The 13,680-nt window shown below is 55.6% G+C and overlaps 1 protein-coding gene across 1 annotated transcript in view; it reads right to left on the reverse strand.

Moving 5' to 3' along the window:
- Positions 1-13,680, reverse strand: part of CACNA1E (calcium voltage-gated channel subunit alpha1 E) — a 137,945-nt gene that overhangs the window by 71,920 nt on the left and 52,345 nt on the right. Inside the window, exon 8 of the mRNA XM_080407366.1 lies at positions 2,360-2,463. Coding sequence (XP_080263492.1) covers positions 2,360-2,463 — 104 coding nt within the window. The remainder of the gene's footprint in view (positions 1-2,359; positions 2,464-13,680) is intronic.

Raw genomic sequence — 13,680 nt, forward strand, 5'->3', positions numbered from 1 at the left:
GTGAGCGTGGACTTCGAGAAGGCTGGCAATCCTGAGTGGACCTCATTATCCACCAGCGCAGATGGTGCAGTTTGCAAGTAAGGTGGGTCCAGGTTTCTGCAAGCGGGCTACCAGGGCTTGCTGCACCCCAAGTTAACAAAGCGATGGTGATTTCAGCTAGCTGGGCAGGCTGCCTCCTTCCCCCAGAGCAGTGCCGTGATACCAGGGAAAGGTCTCCGTCGCATGGAGTTGTTTCCATGGAGCTCATCCCCAAAGTGACCTTCTCCTCCCAGCTCAGCCCAGCCGCAGGGCGTGCAGGGGGGTCCAGCCAGACCCTGCCTGCTCATCCAGCTTCGAGGCTGGGGGATGGAAAGGTCACCCTTCTCCTCCCACAGCAGAGCCAGGTGCTCTCTTCCAGCACAAGAGGATTGCGAGAAGTGTTAAAAACAACAAAAATTAAGCAAGCAAAGTGAGGAACGAAGCCCTTCTTATTGCACTCAAGGACATACATTGTTTGCATGCAGAAGTACCTTCTCCCGCCCCGTGTTCCACCCCTTTGTGGCTCTGGCAGCAGCTTTGGCAAGAGGATGCTCCACCACCAAGATACTGCATTGACCGAGCCACAGAGGATGTCTGTGGCTGTGGCCAGGCGGGAGGGCATGTGTGGTGGCCTTGCCATCAGGTGGCAGAGCCCAGCTCTCCACCTCCGCTCACCTCGCTCAGCCCTCCGGGGAGCTGAGCAGTCGTGCTTTTCCCTAGATATCTGGCACGCCACTAGAGCATCTCCATTGCCAATTAGGCCACCCACCTACTTGCATCCTTCCCCAATACAAACCCTATTAGCAATAAACAAACAGTCGAAATGCCAGCCGGCGCCTGCAAAGAGCCCTAGAAAACTGCATCCCATTCAGTGGGCATGGAAACAGCTGTCTCATGCAGTCCTGGTGCATGGGCTGGGCATCCCACCAGCCACCCTGTGGTCCTCCTGCCAGTGGCTGGCTTGCAGGCCAGAACAGTGCTACCATGTCCCCAGGCTGCTCTCAGCATCACGCCAGCACCAAAAGCCTCAGTATCCACACAACACACTACATCGGCACGATTCAACACTGCAATAAGGGTGCTACTGCAGCTGCCTAGCCCCAGGCTTCCTAACTTTCCTTCTCTGGGCTTTTGTAGGAAAGCTCCTGCTGGATGCTGACACCCAGCTGGACTTTTCTGCATGTGGCATTAGAAATGCGAAAGCCATCCAGCACTACTTGGACATCTTCATCCTCCATAGAAGCTCCCTCCCTGCAAGGCAGTGTGAACCCCTTCTCACAGCCTGTCCCCAGAGCCCCTGGCCTCAATCAGACTCCAGACTGGGAACTGGGGAAATTCAACCCACCAACAGACCCTGAAGCCCAGCCTGCCACTCCAGAAGTACTCCTGAAACCACCACCATCACATCTGAACTCATGGAGACACTTAGGACAGCAATAGAGATGACCAGGGCCAGTCTCCACATAAATCCCTGCATCAAAAGGCTTTCCAGCTGGCCAAACCAGTGCTACGGTGGCACTAGTGATGGGCAATTAGGAAAAAAATGACCTGCTGCTGGGCACGGGGTCCCCATTGCCACCTATGGCAAGGGCAGAGGAGCCCACGTCCCCCTCCCAGTGCAGGAGGGGGCATGCTCTCCCCCTGCACCAACCCCTGCCAGGTGGAGGATGTGCTGATGCAACCACAGTTCATTGTCATGGAGACAAGAAGCATTTTTCTCTCCAAACCCAGCTTAATGACTTGGATTAAAACCTCCTTTCCCCTGGGAAGAGCAGAAAAGGGACAGATGCACTGTCCCTACGTCCCTGGCTTGCTCACGTGCGCTCCAGGCACCCCTACCCTCCCCAGCGTGCATCCCCACTGGCACCAGGCACATCCTCCTGGCCACAGCCAGCACAGCATGGAGGAACCCCACATCACTGCCCCAAACCCATCCCAAGCCCACCACACTCCGTCTGTCAGCAAATGTGTACCCCACTACAAACACATTCTGGACTTAAACACATTTCCATAAGCACACATGCACACCCCAAGTCTCTCCCCTCCAGCAGGTCCCAAGTAGCCAGATTGACACCGATCATTTCTTGCAAGTGACCAAACCCACGAGCTCTTCAGCAAGGTGAAACAAGAAAGTATCTTCAGGCTCCTTTCCTGGCTTCCCAGGGAGCAAAGGAGCTAAGCAGAGCTGGGGAGCGATCCCTTGCTGTGGGGCAGGCATGGAGGGGACAGGGGGAACCAGCTACTGGGGTCGTGGGGGACATTGCAGTACCAGGGGCCAACCTCAGGGCTCGGAGCCATGTGAGAGGCATGGCCTGGAAGGGAAGAACAGCATCTTGCTTACCCCGACAGCACTCCCAGGACAAGGTTGAGGACAAAGAAGGATCCAATGATGATGAGGGGGATGAAGTACAGCCAGTTCCAGGTGGCTCCTAAGGCATCATTGGTCTGGAGGGGAAAGAAAAAACATGTGTGATACTATCTTCAACACCAGCACCCGGGGCAGAGGGAGGGTGCATCCCTCCAGGCTGACCACACCAGGCTCCTCAGGGTGGCGTGGCCATGCCTGCCAAGCCTTGATGGGCACCAGGCGCTGCCTGGGCAGGCATGCCTGCAGGGGAGCTCCCAGCCAGCCTGGTGCCCCTCAGCATCCTGCCCCAGCCACGCTCTCCTCCAGTGTCTCCAGCCCATGTCAGGCAGGACCGCTCTCCTCTGCCTCCCCCTACCATCCCTGCAGGGATGCAGGGGCTGTAAGACAGTGGTATAGTCAGAGACGGAGGGCCCTGCAGCCCGAAATTGGGGTGCTGAGGGCACAGGGGCACCCTGAGCCTGCCTCCCCCAGCCATTTGATTCAGTGCTTCCCTTTGCATCCCACTGAGACAGGGCAAAGCAGCCCCGCAGCAGCGGTGCCTGTCGAGCACAGCTCAGGTTAAGAGGGAAAGATTTATAAGGTGCCTTAGGGCCAGTGAAGCTGGCAGCTGAAGGAGAGGCAGATGATGCTTGTCCTTCCATGCACAGCGGGAAAGGGGCTGGTGCAGACAAGCCCCACACCTTCAAGTGGGCGTTTTGCTGATGGCATCATCACTAACATCTTGCAGACACCCTCCTGCCCTGGGTGCGTTACCCCAACCCCCAGAAGCTGAGAGCAGAGGGGAGCTCTAACTGCAGGGCGAAGCCCAACAGCTAGAAAGGCAGCTGGCAAGCCCTGCTCAATACCTCCAAACATTTATTCACTGAGGCTTTTAATAAAGCAGTGCCCCTCTGTACCTTGCAGCTGCTTCCCAGGCCCCATTTGTCCTCTGGTGTCAGGCACGACACACATGACGCCGGGCTGGAGGGTGATGCGGCAGAACGTGACTGTCTGGGGGAGGTGGTATCAATCTTGTTGCAATGAAAGACTCTTTCTCTTTTCTCTCTCTTCCCCCTTCTCCCCGTGCTAATTAAGCCCTCATCTTCATCTGAGTCATTGGCATCACATCTCCCGGTCAGCCAGTGCAGGAGCCGAGATGAGGCTCTGCGAGGGGAGAAGCACACCTCTGAGGGGGAGAGAAAGCCACTGTGCTGGAGTCTTCCTCCAGTGACCGAGGCACCAGCAGGAACCTCAGCCGGGTGTCCCCACCACCCTGACACCGAGCCCAAGGCAGGAAGGGTGATGCCGGTACATCCCACTGCAGGGACAGACCACAGCACCGGGAGGGGAATGCTGTGGGCAGAGCCCCCGGTGCCAAGGAGCACCTGGCACACAGCAGCAATAAGGGCTTTGAGGAAAACATCTGGAAAGACTCACTGCCCTCCTCCTCTAGCACTAGTGCCTTCCTCTAGCACTGGGGAAACCATGCGTATCTTCTCAAGGTCTTGCACTTTTGAGAGCCCTGGTCCACCACCAGTCCCTTTCCTCAGGGCCACAGAAGAAGGGAGTCCAGGGAGGTGGGAGCGATGCGTGGGAATTGCATACAGCCAGAGCTCATTGCCCCCCTGCACAGACACCCAGGCCACCATGCTCTGCTCTAACAGCACTATTTGCCATGGCATTAGTCTTTAAGGCATCACGCACTCCTCCACCCAAACTCAGCTGGGCTTCAGCTCCCTGCCAAGATGCCACTGGGGACCTGTCACCCATGCCAGGATTGCTTGCCTTTAAAACTGGCTCCTGCCCAAAAAACACAGGCTTTCCACAAGGTCCTTGGCACAGGGGATGCAAAACAGATGAGCTCCTTTCCTACAGGTGAACAAGGTATCTTTCTTCAGGGCTGGGCCATTGCCATCCCTTCTTTGGCCTTCTCTCCAGCAATGCTCAGCGGGAGATGGGGATGAGATGATGGAGCAGAGGGCAATTTCCCCAGGGGTGTCAGCCAGCAATACCCACAGCAGCACCCAGACCACCTCTTTCCACTCCATTTTGTGAGCCTGGCAGAGCTGGTGGCACTGAGGACCTGCAGCCTGGAAACCCGAGGCAGGGGCTTGGCAGGACCCCGATGGGACAGGCTGTCTGCGACCCCAACCTCTATGTGCATTTGGGTACCCAGCTCCCACAGGGGTGGAGGTAAAGGGGATTAGAGAGATTTTAGGGGGGTTTGGGTGTTACATGCCCAGCACCACTAGCAGCCAGCAGCTCCAGGAGGGGCACTGCTGCGGTAGCGGAGGGGATGGGGAGCTGTGGTCATGGACCTCACATACCCAAGAACACACCACTGGCCACGGTAAGCTCAGGGATGGTCCCAGCCACCCAGGCTGATGCCAGCAGCCTCAAGAACAGTACTGCCCTGAGTGGCCACACTGGTCCTGCTGGCTGGTGCCAGCTTTGCTAGGATCCCCCAACCCCTATTTCCTAAGGCACATCCCAACATTCCCTACAAAACCAGGAGCTGGTGATGCTTATCCAGGATGCAGTGGCTCCAGCTCATTATCTGGTACCTGCTTAGCCACTCTGACTGCCAAAACTTGGCCTTTTATTTCCCAAGGAGCTGAAGAGTTGCTCGAATACCTTTGCAGCACGCAGGCCGCAAAGGTCCCAGCCAGAGGGGACAAGGGGGCTTGTTTGGGAAACACGAGGGGCTTGGCATTTCAGACCTTGCATCTTCCACTGCTTCTCTAGCCCATGGCAGAGAGCATGACCACGAAGCGTCCAGTGCAGCAGGACATCAGCACGCAGAAGAGCACGTGTGCACACACACACACACACACAGAAGTGGATGTACCCCGTCTCGCCACTCCCAAAGCTGAAGTAAGTCTGCCCAGAAACAAAAGGAACTGCCACGCGTCCTGGCAGCCCTGATGCTCTGACACACACCGTGCTCCCCAGCTGGAGCCTAGGGAGTTTGTCTGCAGGGAGGATGTAGATTGCCAGGGTCTCACAGAGTTGCTGAGTCCAGACGCCCTCACGTCACTCAATCTCCTCCAGATTTTGTCAACTTTACCTTAAAACCTCACTATTCCCACTGGAAGGCTCTCAAGCAGATGATGTAATGGCTGCTCGAATTTTCAGCCTAAATTTATTAGTGGTTATTTTATATACCACTCCATTCTTTTGCCAGCATTGGCCTTTGGCTGAAATAGCTCCTCTTCTTCCTATTTCCCATCCTGATGTATTTATAGATAGCAATCATGGACATCCCCAGCCTCTGCTTTGCTAGCCAAACTGCACACAAGCAATTCTGATGGGTCCCACTCCATCCCTGCATGGTTCTACCAAGGCTTTGCCACACTGGCTGCAAAGCCCCCTCCTCCTCCCGGGCACCACTGGCCTGCGGTCACCCATGCATCCCCTCCTCCTCCTGCCCAATGAGCAGACCTGGGCTCCTAGAAGATATCTTCATTGTTCCTCAACAAACAACGGCTTTCCATTTCTCCCTGCATCCCACATCTCTCCAGTCCTCAAACTCCTCCAGCCCAGTGTGGCAGCCTCTGTCCCCCCAGCTCGGGGAAGCCAGGCGATGCTGGAAGCAGGAAAGCCTGTGACTCATCCCTGAGGAGCCCCACCGGTCACCACCAGCCACTATGTCCCCTCAACAGCACCTCGTGCCATCCTGACGCTGCTCGCTTCCCTGCCAGCCTGACAGAGCTCCTCTTCTCCTTCCCCTCTTCTCCGCTTCATCAACACTTTCCCATAGCAAAAGCTTTACTACAAAGAGTAGCTCTACGCTTTTCCAGGTCTCTGATGCCAGGTTAGCCCGGAGTGACCTACCTTTGGCAAACCCATGATTCATTTTCCTCTTCTGCCTTCCAAATCTGTTCCGAAATGGCATGCAATTGAGGTCAGGCTTACAGTCCTATTCCTGCCTGCCTTACTTTTTTTCCCCTCCTCCCCCCGCTTTTAAATATAGGCATTGCATTCGCTATTCTCCAGTCAGATGGTGCCTCCCCCAACTCGATGGAGTTGTTAAAAATACTTGTTACCAGACCTGCCATTTCATGTGCCAGCTCCCTCCAAGCACGGGGAGGGAGAAGCCATCCCGAGCGCTGGGCTGATGAGCGTGATGGTCTCAACACTTGGCTTCCACATCAGCTGCGCTCGTGGCCATGTCCTCATTCCCACTATCCAGGCTTTTGTTGCCTCTGCCTTTGTGTTCACCAAAAGCCCGGGTGAAATATCCATCCATACCCAAATCTCCCCAGCCGTCACTTCACTGTGCCTTGCTTCCATCTGGAGGTGGGGAACCGCTTTGAGCATCCTTCCTGAGGCCTGTGTCAACATGACTTTTGGTGGCTCCCACAGCACTTCCCAACTTCTTTGGCATGCAGTTGTCTTGACCGAGCAGCCCCTTTTCCCATCCTTTTGGGGCATCATTTGTTCCTAATATTCCACCATAGGCAGTGGTTCATCACCTTCATCCACTGTGCCTTCCCATAAGTTTTTTCCCCTCTGCTGAAGATACCAGGAGGTCATCACGTGCAGAAGTTAGGGTAGACACAGGGGGTTTAATCCCCAAATTGCACAAATGCTGTAACTCCTTTAATGAAGAAATTCCTGGCTCCTGCCCCTGGCTCCTGGTACAGCAGACCAGGTCCTGCCACTCACCCAAGCCCTTTGGGAAACGAAGGAGCTGCCCGATGCCTGATCTTTGCTGCTTCTTCCCTTCCTTTTAAGACAACCACCTTCTCATTATGCACTCCCCAGCCTAACACCCCCCCCCCCCAAACTCTACCCCAGCCACCAGACCAAGAAACACATTCGCTACTGCCTTAAGGCATAGCCCAGACACCGACACAACCAACATGAGCTTGTCAGTGAAGACCGAAGAGCCACAGCCTGCCCAAGGACTATGCACCCAAGGGTGCTTCCCATGCCAGGGCATTGGTGGAGACTCCCAGCCAGAGATGAACCACCACACTCACACCTCGGACATGACCCATCCTGCTGCCAGCAAAGCCTCCAGGTCTATAAATGACACCACCAAGGTGTGGGAGCAGGACTCTTACGGGGTAACGAAGCCAGCACAGCAGGTCCCCAGCCAGCAAAGAAGCCCCCGCCAGCTCCCCGCTTCTCAACCCCCAGCACAAGGTTATTCTTTTGGCAGCTCTTGTGTTGCGGGTTTTTTTAGGGGGTTTTTGGTTTTGTTTTGTTGGGGTTTTTATTGTTTTGTTTTGGGTTTGTTTTTTTTTTTACAAAGGGCGGGAAAAGGCACAGGGAGCTGCAAAGGCAGGTCTCACTCAGGGGGCCAGATATCTAAAGAAACCTAAATATATACCTGAGTCGAATGCAAAGCACAAGCTCGCAGCCCACACGTACCCTCCCTCGGGCTGCGCTCGCATGGGAAACTTTAGGATTTCTTTGCTATAGGGGAAGGGGGCGGGGAAACAAAAAAACCCCACAGTCTCTCCTAGCTAAAAATAAACAGAGAGCATGTTCTGCCTGTGCAAGGTGCCTTTAACGGCCACTCATTGCCCACCAGCTCGGGCAGCGGGACTGGGGACGGATGCTGTGGGCACCCAGCTCATTTGGAGAGCAGCAGGACATGGGGAGCTGCTGGATTTCACACACAGAGATCCACCCTTGTTGGTTCCCCAATGTCTAGTAATAGGGCTGGGCTCCCACTTCAGGCTTTCCCTGGAAAGGAAGGGAGCTTTCTGCCCCTTCCCAGCAGGAGATGTTCTGGAGACCTCCACATCCAGCTTGGTCAGCATCAACAGCACACAGTGATGCCCCGTAGGCACTCAGGTTCCTCCTCAAAATTTGTCTGCATTAGGAGAGAGCTTCTGTGGTTTCTGTTTGAATTTGGACCAGAACAGCACATCATTAGATCAGGGTAATATACACCCGTAACTGTAACAAACTGGCCGTGACGTGCTCAGGGGCTACGGCAGCACTGTGCTGCGGGGTTGAGGGGAGGATCCACAGGACCTCCAGGAGCACGGGTGGCCCTGTCCCACTCTCCTCGAGGTCCTCTTCTAGGGATCTCCCACGGACCTGTGGCTTCGCTTGCATTGCAGGCAGGCTTTAACAGGCAGGGATGGGGTGACCAAACCATCCCAACCACCGCAGCTGGGCAGGAGAGGTCTGTCTGTGCCCCCTGGCTGCAGTCCTAGCAAGGGGATTTGGGGATGATGTGGAAAGCCAGGATCTCACAAGCCTTTGCCCTGGGTACCATGCCTGCCTTCCCCAGCACTTCCCAGGGGCTTGCTGCCTAGCACAGGGACAGAGCAGACCTGCTGGGACAGCAGGTGCAAAACCACCACAGCTTCCATGATTTGCCCGCCAAATCCTCGGCTCAGCAATTCCCGATGAACTTTGCCTGGTGATGACGCCCACCGTGCCCCTGCCACAGCTGATGGCATCCCCCCACCACCACCCCTGCGGCACCCGACCTGCTCCTCCCTGCAAACCACAGCTGCAGCGGGCTGATAAACACACGCAGGCCAGCAGCAACAGCCTCAAAATCTCCAGCAAAAAGGAGGAGAAAAAAAACCCAAAAACCCAAACAAACCCAAACCCCACCTTACAGCAGATTCCCTGGCCTAACTAGTTCCCTCAAGTCCTTGACACCCGCTGCTGCTCTCCCCAGCGCACCACCAGATCTCTTTCTTTCCTTTATTAGCAGTAATTTGATCTGCCGCATGCAGGGCCATGCTTCACTCCTGCCAGCCCTGCCTGGTATCCATCAGCGACCCCGGCACTGGACAAGATCTGAATGAAAATGCTTTGCTTTGCCAAATCAGGTTAATAAGGAAATTGGCACATTTCCTTTGCAGGGCCAGGGCTGGCCCGCGGTGGGACACATCCTGCCACAGCCGTGCATCAGGGTCTCCAGGCAGGGTGGGCACCTCCTGCCCCATGCCCTGCCTGTCACTGGCCGTGGGGTGCTGAGGGCAGGCAGCAGCCCCTGCAGAGGGGTGCAGGATGCTCTGCAAAGCCCACAGCACACGGGCATGCTTGTGTCAGGCATGGGGGGAAGTGGGAAAACAGGGAAAAATCCAATATATTTCAATTTTCTGTTTTCTAAATGGAATGCAAAAAATGCATTGCTAGAAGCTTTGCTAAAAATCAGGTGTTTTCAAAACATTTGAAATAGGTGTTGAGACCAATTTTTATTCTGTTCTCCTGTATTTCATTGAGAAACTGCACCTAGATGTCCCAGCATCCACCTGCAGACCCTGTCTTCACGCGTGCCTGTGCCCCCTCCTCCTTTCGCCCCCAGCCATCCCTCCCTGTGACCCCTCAGCCGCTCCCACCTCTGCTCCCAAACCCCCACCTTCTCCCTGCCCAGACCCCTCCTGCACCTTCCCCAGCCTCAGATGAGGGCACCCCCCTCAGTGCCCAAAGGCAGGATGAACTTTTCCTGATGAAATATTTGCAAAGCTCTGCAGCCTTCATTAGACATGGCGCTCGGCTAAAGCGCCACCAGTGTTCCCAGTCCAGATCCTCAGCATCAGGCTCAGACACGTGCCAGCTGCTGCCTCTCCGGCAGGACCTGGAACCTGCACGCTGCACTGGGGCACGGTTTTCATGGGATCAGCTTTGGGGCTGGTTTTCAGTGGAGCTCGGTGATTGCCAGGCTGGATTCCCTGCTTTGTTTTGAGCATGCTGCCAGCCCAGACAGGCAGCTCAGGGCCCGTGATATGTTTCCTGCCGTGGCAAGGGGGGTTGGAACTTTAAGGTCCCTTCCAACCCAAGCCATTCTATGATTCCTAGATGCAGGAACACCCCCAGCTCCAGCTGCAATGCTCTGGGGCAACAGACCTACACGTAACCTTGCTCAAGGTCCCCAACTCACCCCAATACCCCTCACAAGCCCAGCTGGATGCACATCAGCACGTGCACCAACATAGACGCATGGAAACAGCTTTACAAAGCCTCATTGGTACCATTTCCAGCACCAAACCCTCTAATGAAATTACAGGTCCGGAGCTTAACGAAGATGAGCAATGCAGGGCCAAGCAGCACCGAGACTCTCCCATCACCTCCTCTCCTTGAGTCTGGAGTTGCTGGGTATTGCCGGAGCATCGGTGCCTCTGCCAGCCCCTGGGTCCCCCCATTCCTGCCAGCAGACGGACTTTCCCGTGCGGGCAGGGAGGAGGGTGTGGGCAGGGAGCTTTTGACAGAACATGCCTGCAAAGCTGGGGATCCAGCAGACAGTTTGTTTCTTGCTGTGTCATTTCAGCGCACACACGCAGAGGGAAAAGGGGGGGAAAAAATTCAAAAAAATATGCAGGAACATTTGGCAAGCCAGCGAGGGTCTGACTTTGCTGAGTGCAGAGAAAGAGCCGTTTCTTCCAAAGGGAGAAGAGGGTAAAGCAGGCTGGCTGCCGCTCACACGCCTGTTGGGGCTGAGCTCCAGCACCCATGGCTGGCAGCACTCGGGCACCAGCAGGAGCCACTTGGGGAAAAACAGCTCGTTCCATGAAGTTTGGAAGGTTTTAAACCTTCGGGCTGGAATTTGAAGTCTCCTCTCTGAAGCCCTGATAACTCAACTGCATTTTAAACGCTCGGTGTTTAATGCTTCAGAGGAAGAAGCAGGAAGGGGCTCTGTCCTGCGGTGCCACGTGTGCCAGGGACTTTCTGGCAGCCCCCCATGTCCCCCCGCCCAGCACACAGCACACCCCGCTTCGCCCTCACAGCTAGGAGCCGCCAGGAATAGCTGCAGAGGCATTAAGATCTGTGCTTGCTACTGAGCTGCTAAGAGCACAGGGTGCTGATTAAATTTTCATACCTCCCTGACAGGATATTTTGTGTGTGTTGTGTTTTAATTTAAAACACATAAGGGAGGAACTCCTTTTCCCTTTGCAAGTGTTCCAGCTTGAGAGCCTGGCATCGTCCCAGGGCACAGAGGGCTAAAAAGCCAAGTGGTTCCCCTCTTGCACCATCCCTCTCATCTCTTCCTCCTCTCCCCAGAGATCATTTCTAGCCAGCGCTGCTCCTTGCTGGGAGCCACCACACTCCCAGCTTCACCCTGCACAGTGCCCAAAGGAGTAGCAGGGCAGGCTCAGCCCCTGGCTGTGGGACCACCGTGCTGAGCTCCTCCAGTGTTCTCTGCCCATCACTGTGGTGTCAGGGCAGGTGCTGTTTATGGGGGGATCTTTGCCCTGCCAGCCCTCACTGCAGAGTCCCTACAACCCTCGGCACATGGCTGGCACTGCTGCAGCTCTTGCCCTGGAATCGGGGACCCCAGGGGACTGGCACCAATGTCCAGAGGAGCTACAGCAGCTCTGGGAAGCGCTGGAGCTCAGGAAGGCTTCCCAGCTCATCTCAGGTCCGAGCAAACTCCTCTCTGGTTGAATCAATTTCACTGGCCCCTGGCTGCCCCACATAAAGCCAGGCACTGCCCTCATTCTCTGAAAGGCAAGAGGAGATACCCACCAAGACCTGCGTGATGCTCAGGTCCCGTTCACACTGTTCGTACATAGGTGCTTAAGGGAGAGCAGCTGAGTGCTGAGCATCCCAAGGGATGGCTGTGACAAGCCAAGAAGAACTTTTGCCAACAAGAAATGAGCAATTTTATACACACACCCAGAGAAGAGTAATTGTTTTGCAACAGATCCCTGCTCTGATCCCCTCCAAGGCTGCTTGACTAGTGCAGCTGGGGACCTGGCAGGGAGCAAGGCAGCCAAGCTTTGCACCCATCTCCAATCCTCGTGCTCCAGCACAGCCAGTGATTTAACACACCTCCCTTTCCCAACACCCCGAATCAGGGCTGCCTGAACAGTCCTCATTTCATCAAGGATGGATATTTCACCACATTTGAAAACCAGGCTCCAGCAGAAGATCTCAGGTTTGGAGCTTCACAGTTGAAACCAGTCCAAGCCAACTTTTGAAAACCCAGCTCCGCACCCAGCAGCATGAAACCCCGATCTCTGCACATGGTGAGATTCTTCTCAGCCCTTTAGCACCCCACATTTAGAGGAGATCCCAAACCCCGGGGCCACACTGGGCTCCTGCAGGGCGTCCTCCCCTTGCACCCTCCTGGCCACAGCACCTCGGGCGTGCTAGCAGCATGTGGCGGTTGAGTCACACTTGCTGCGAAGCTCCTTCCTTGCAGCAGCTTTTGCAGAGCCTCTGCTGCCGGGCTCGGCATGCACGGCTTGCGCTTCGCACCTAGCAAGCACGTTTGCAACTGCCTGGCTGTTTGCAGGCGGCTGTTAAGCTTTGCAGGGGGCTACAAGACCTGCACATCCCATCTCCCCTGAGGCTGTGGCACACAGATCTGCCCACAACCACTGCATTTTAGTAGGTATTTTGGAAGCTGCTGAGGACTCGATACTCTTTTCCCCAGCAAACACTCTCCTCCTGATGCACCAAGGTACTTCTCCAGCACCCAGAAGGCTCCCAGCACTAGCCCTGGCATCACCTAATGCTCTCTGTACCTTTTTGCCCTCCTGCTTCCCTATAGTCCCGATTCTGCCACAAAAGGCCTTTTGGGTTTACAGCAAGCAACTGCAGCCAGCTAGCTCCCGTTACGCCTTGCAATGCATTTTTAATTAGTAGCGCGAATGCTCTTCCAGCGCTGCTTTAATGCATGTGCTTAGGAGGCAAATGTTTTTACCCATCACTGCCAATAGCCATGGCCCTGTGCAAAGTCAGCTTGGCTCTTTGCACGGCCCAGCTGCAGGTTGGTTATCACTGCCGTGCAGGCACTCCCCGTCTGCAGGTTGCTTCAACTCTCAGAAATTTACTGAAGCCACAACATGAGGATCCAGAGTTCAACCTGACAGCCAGATCCAGGCAGAGAAACACTTTCCCCGTGCAGCAGGCTCTGGTTCTCTGCACCGGCCCTGCTGTACCTTTGAAGTGCTCAGTCTCTCTCCCAGGGCGAGCAGAGGGTGCCCAGGGCCACAGCCACACACGTGCCCATGCTTGTACTCATGGCCCCTTGCAACCATATGCAACCTCAGCAACCGCTTGCAACCACAACCACTTGTACCTCGCAGCAGCCTCAGACCCTGCAAGCAGTGCCAGCAGGAGCAGCAGACAGCCCTGGCTCCCCTGCCTGCATCTGTCCATCTTTGTGTTGCTCCCACAGCTGTAAACAGCTTTCTCCATGCACTTGTGTCGTCACTTGTCCCACACTAACCTAATGTTAATGCCCAACTGGGGGCTGGGGCTCCTGCGCTGCATGGCTGGCGTTGCCGGCTCCGGAGAGCCGAGAGCAGTGCTCGGGGCAAGGGACCCAGCTGGGACAGGCAGGGCTGAGCCCTCTCCCTGCAGAGCCCATCAAGCCAGCCCACAGCCCC

The sequence above is a fragment of the Falco punctatus genome (genome assembly GCF_963210335.1).
Source record: "Falco punctatus genome assembly, chromosome: 11".
Taxonomy (NCBI): domain Eukaryota; kingdom Metazoa; phylum Chordata; class Aves; order Falconiformes; family Falconidae; genus Falco; species Falco punctatus.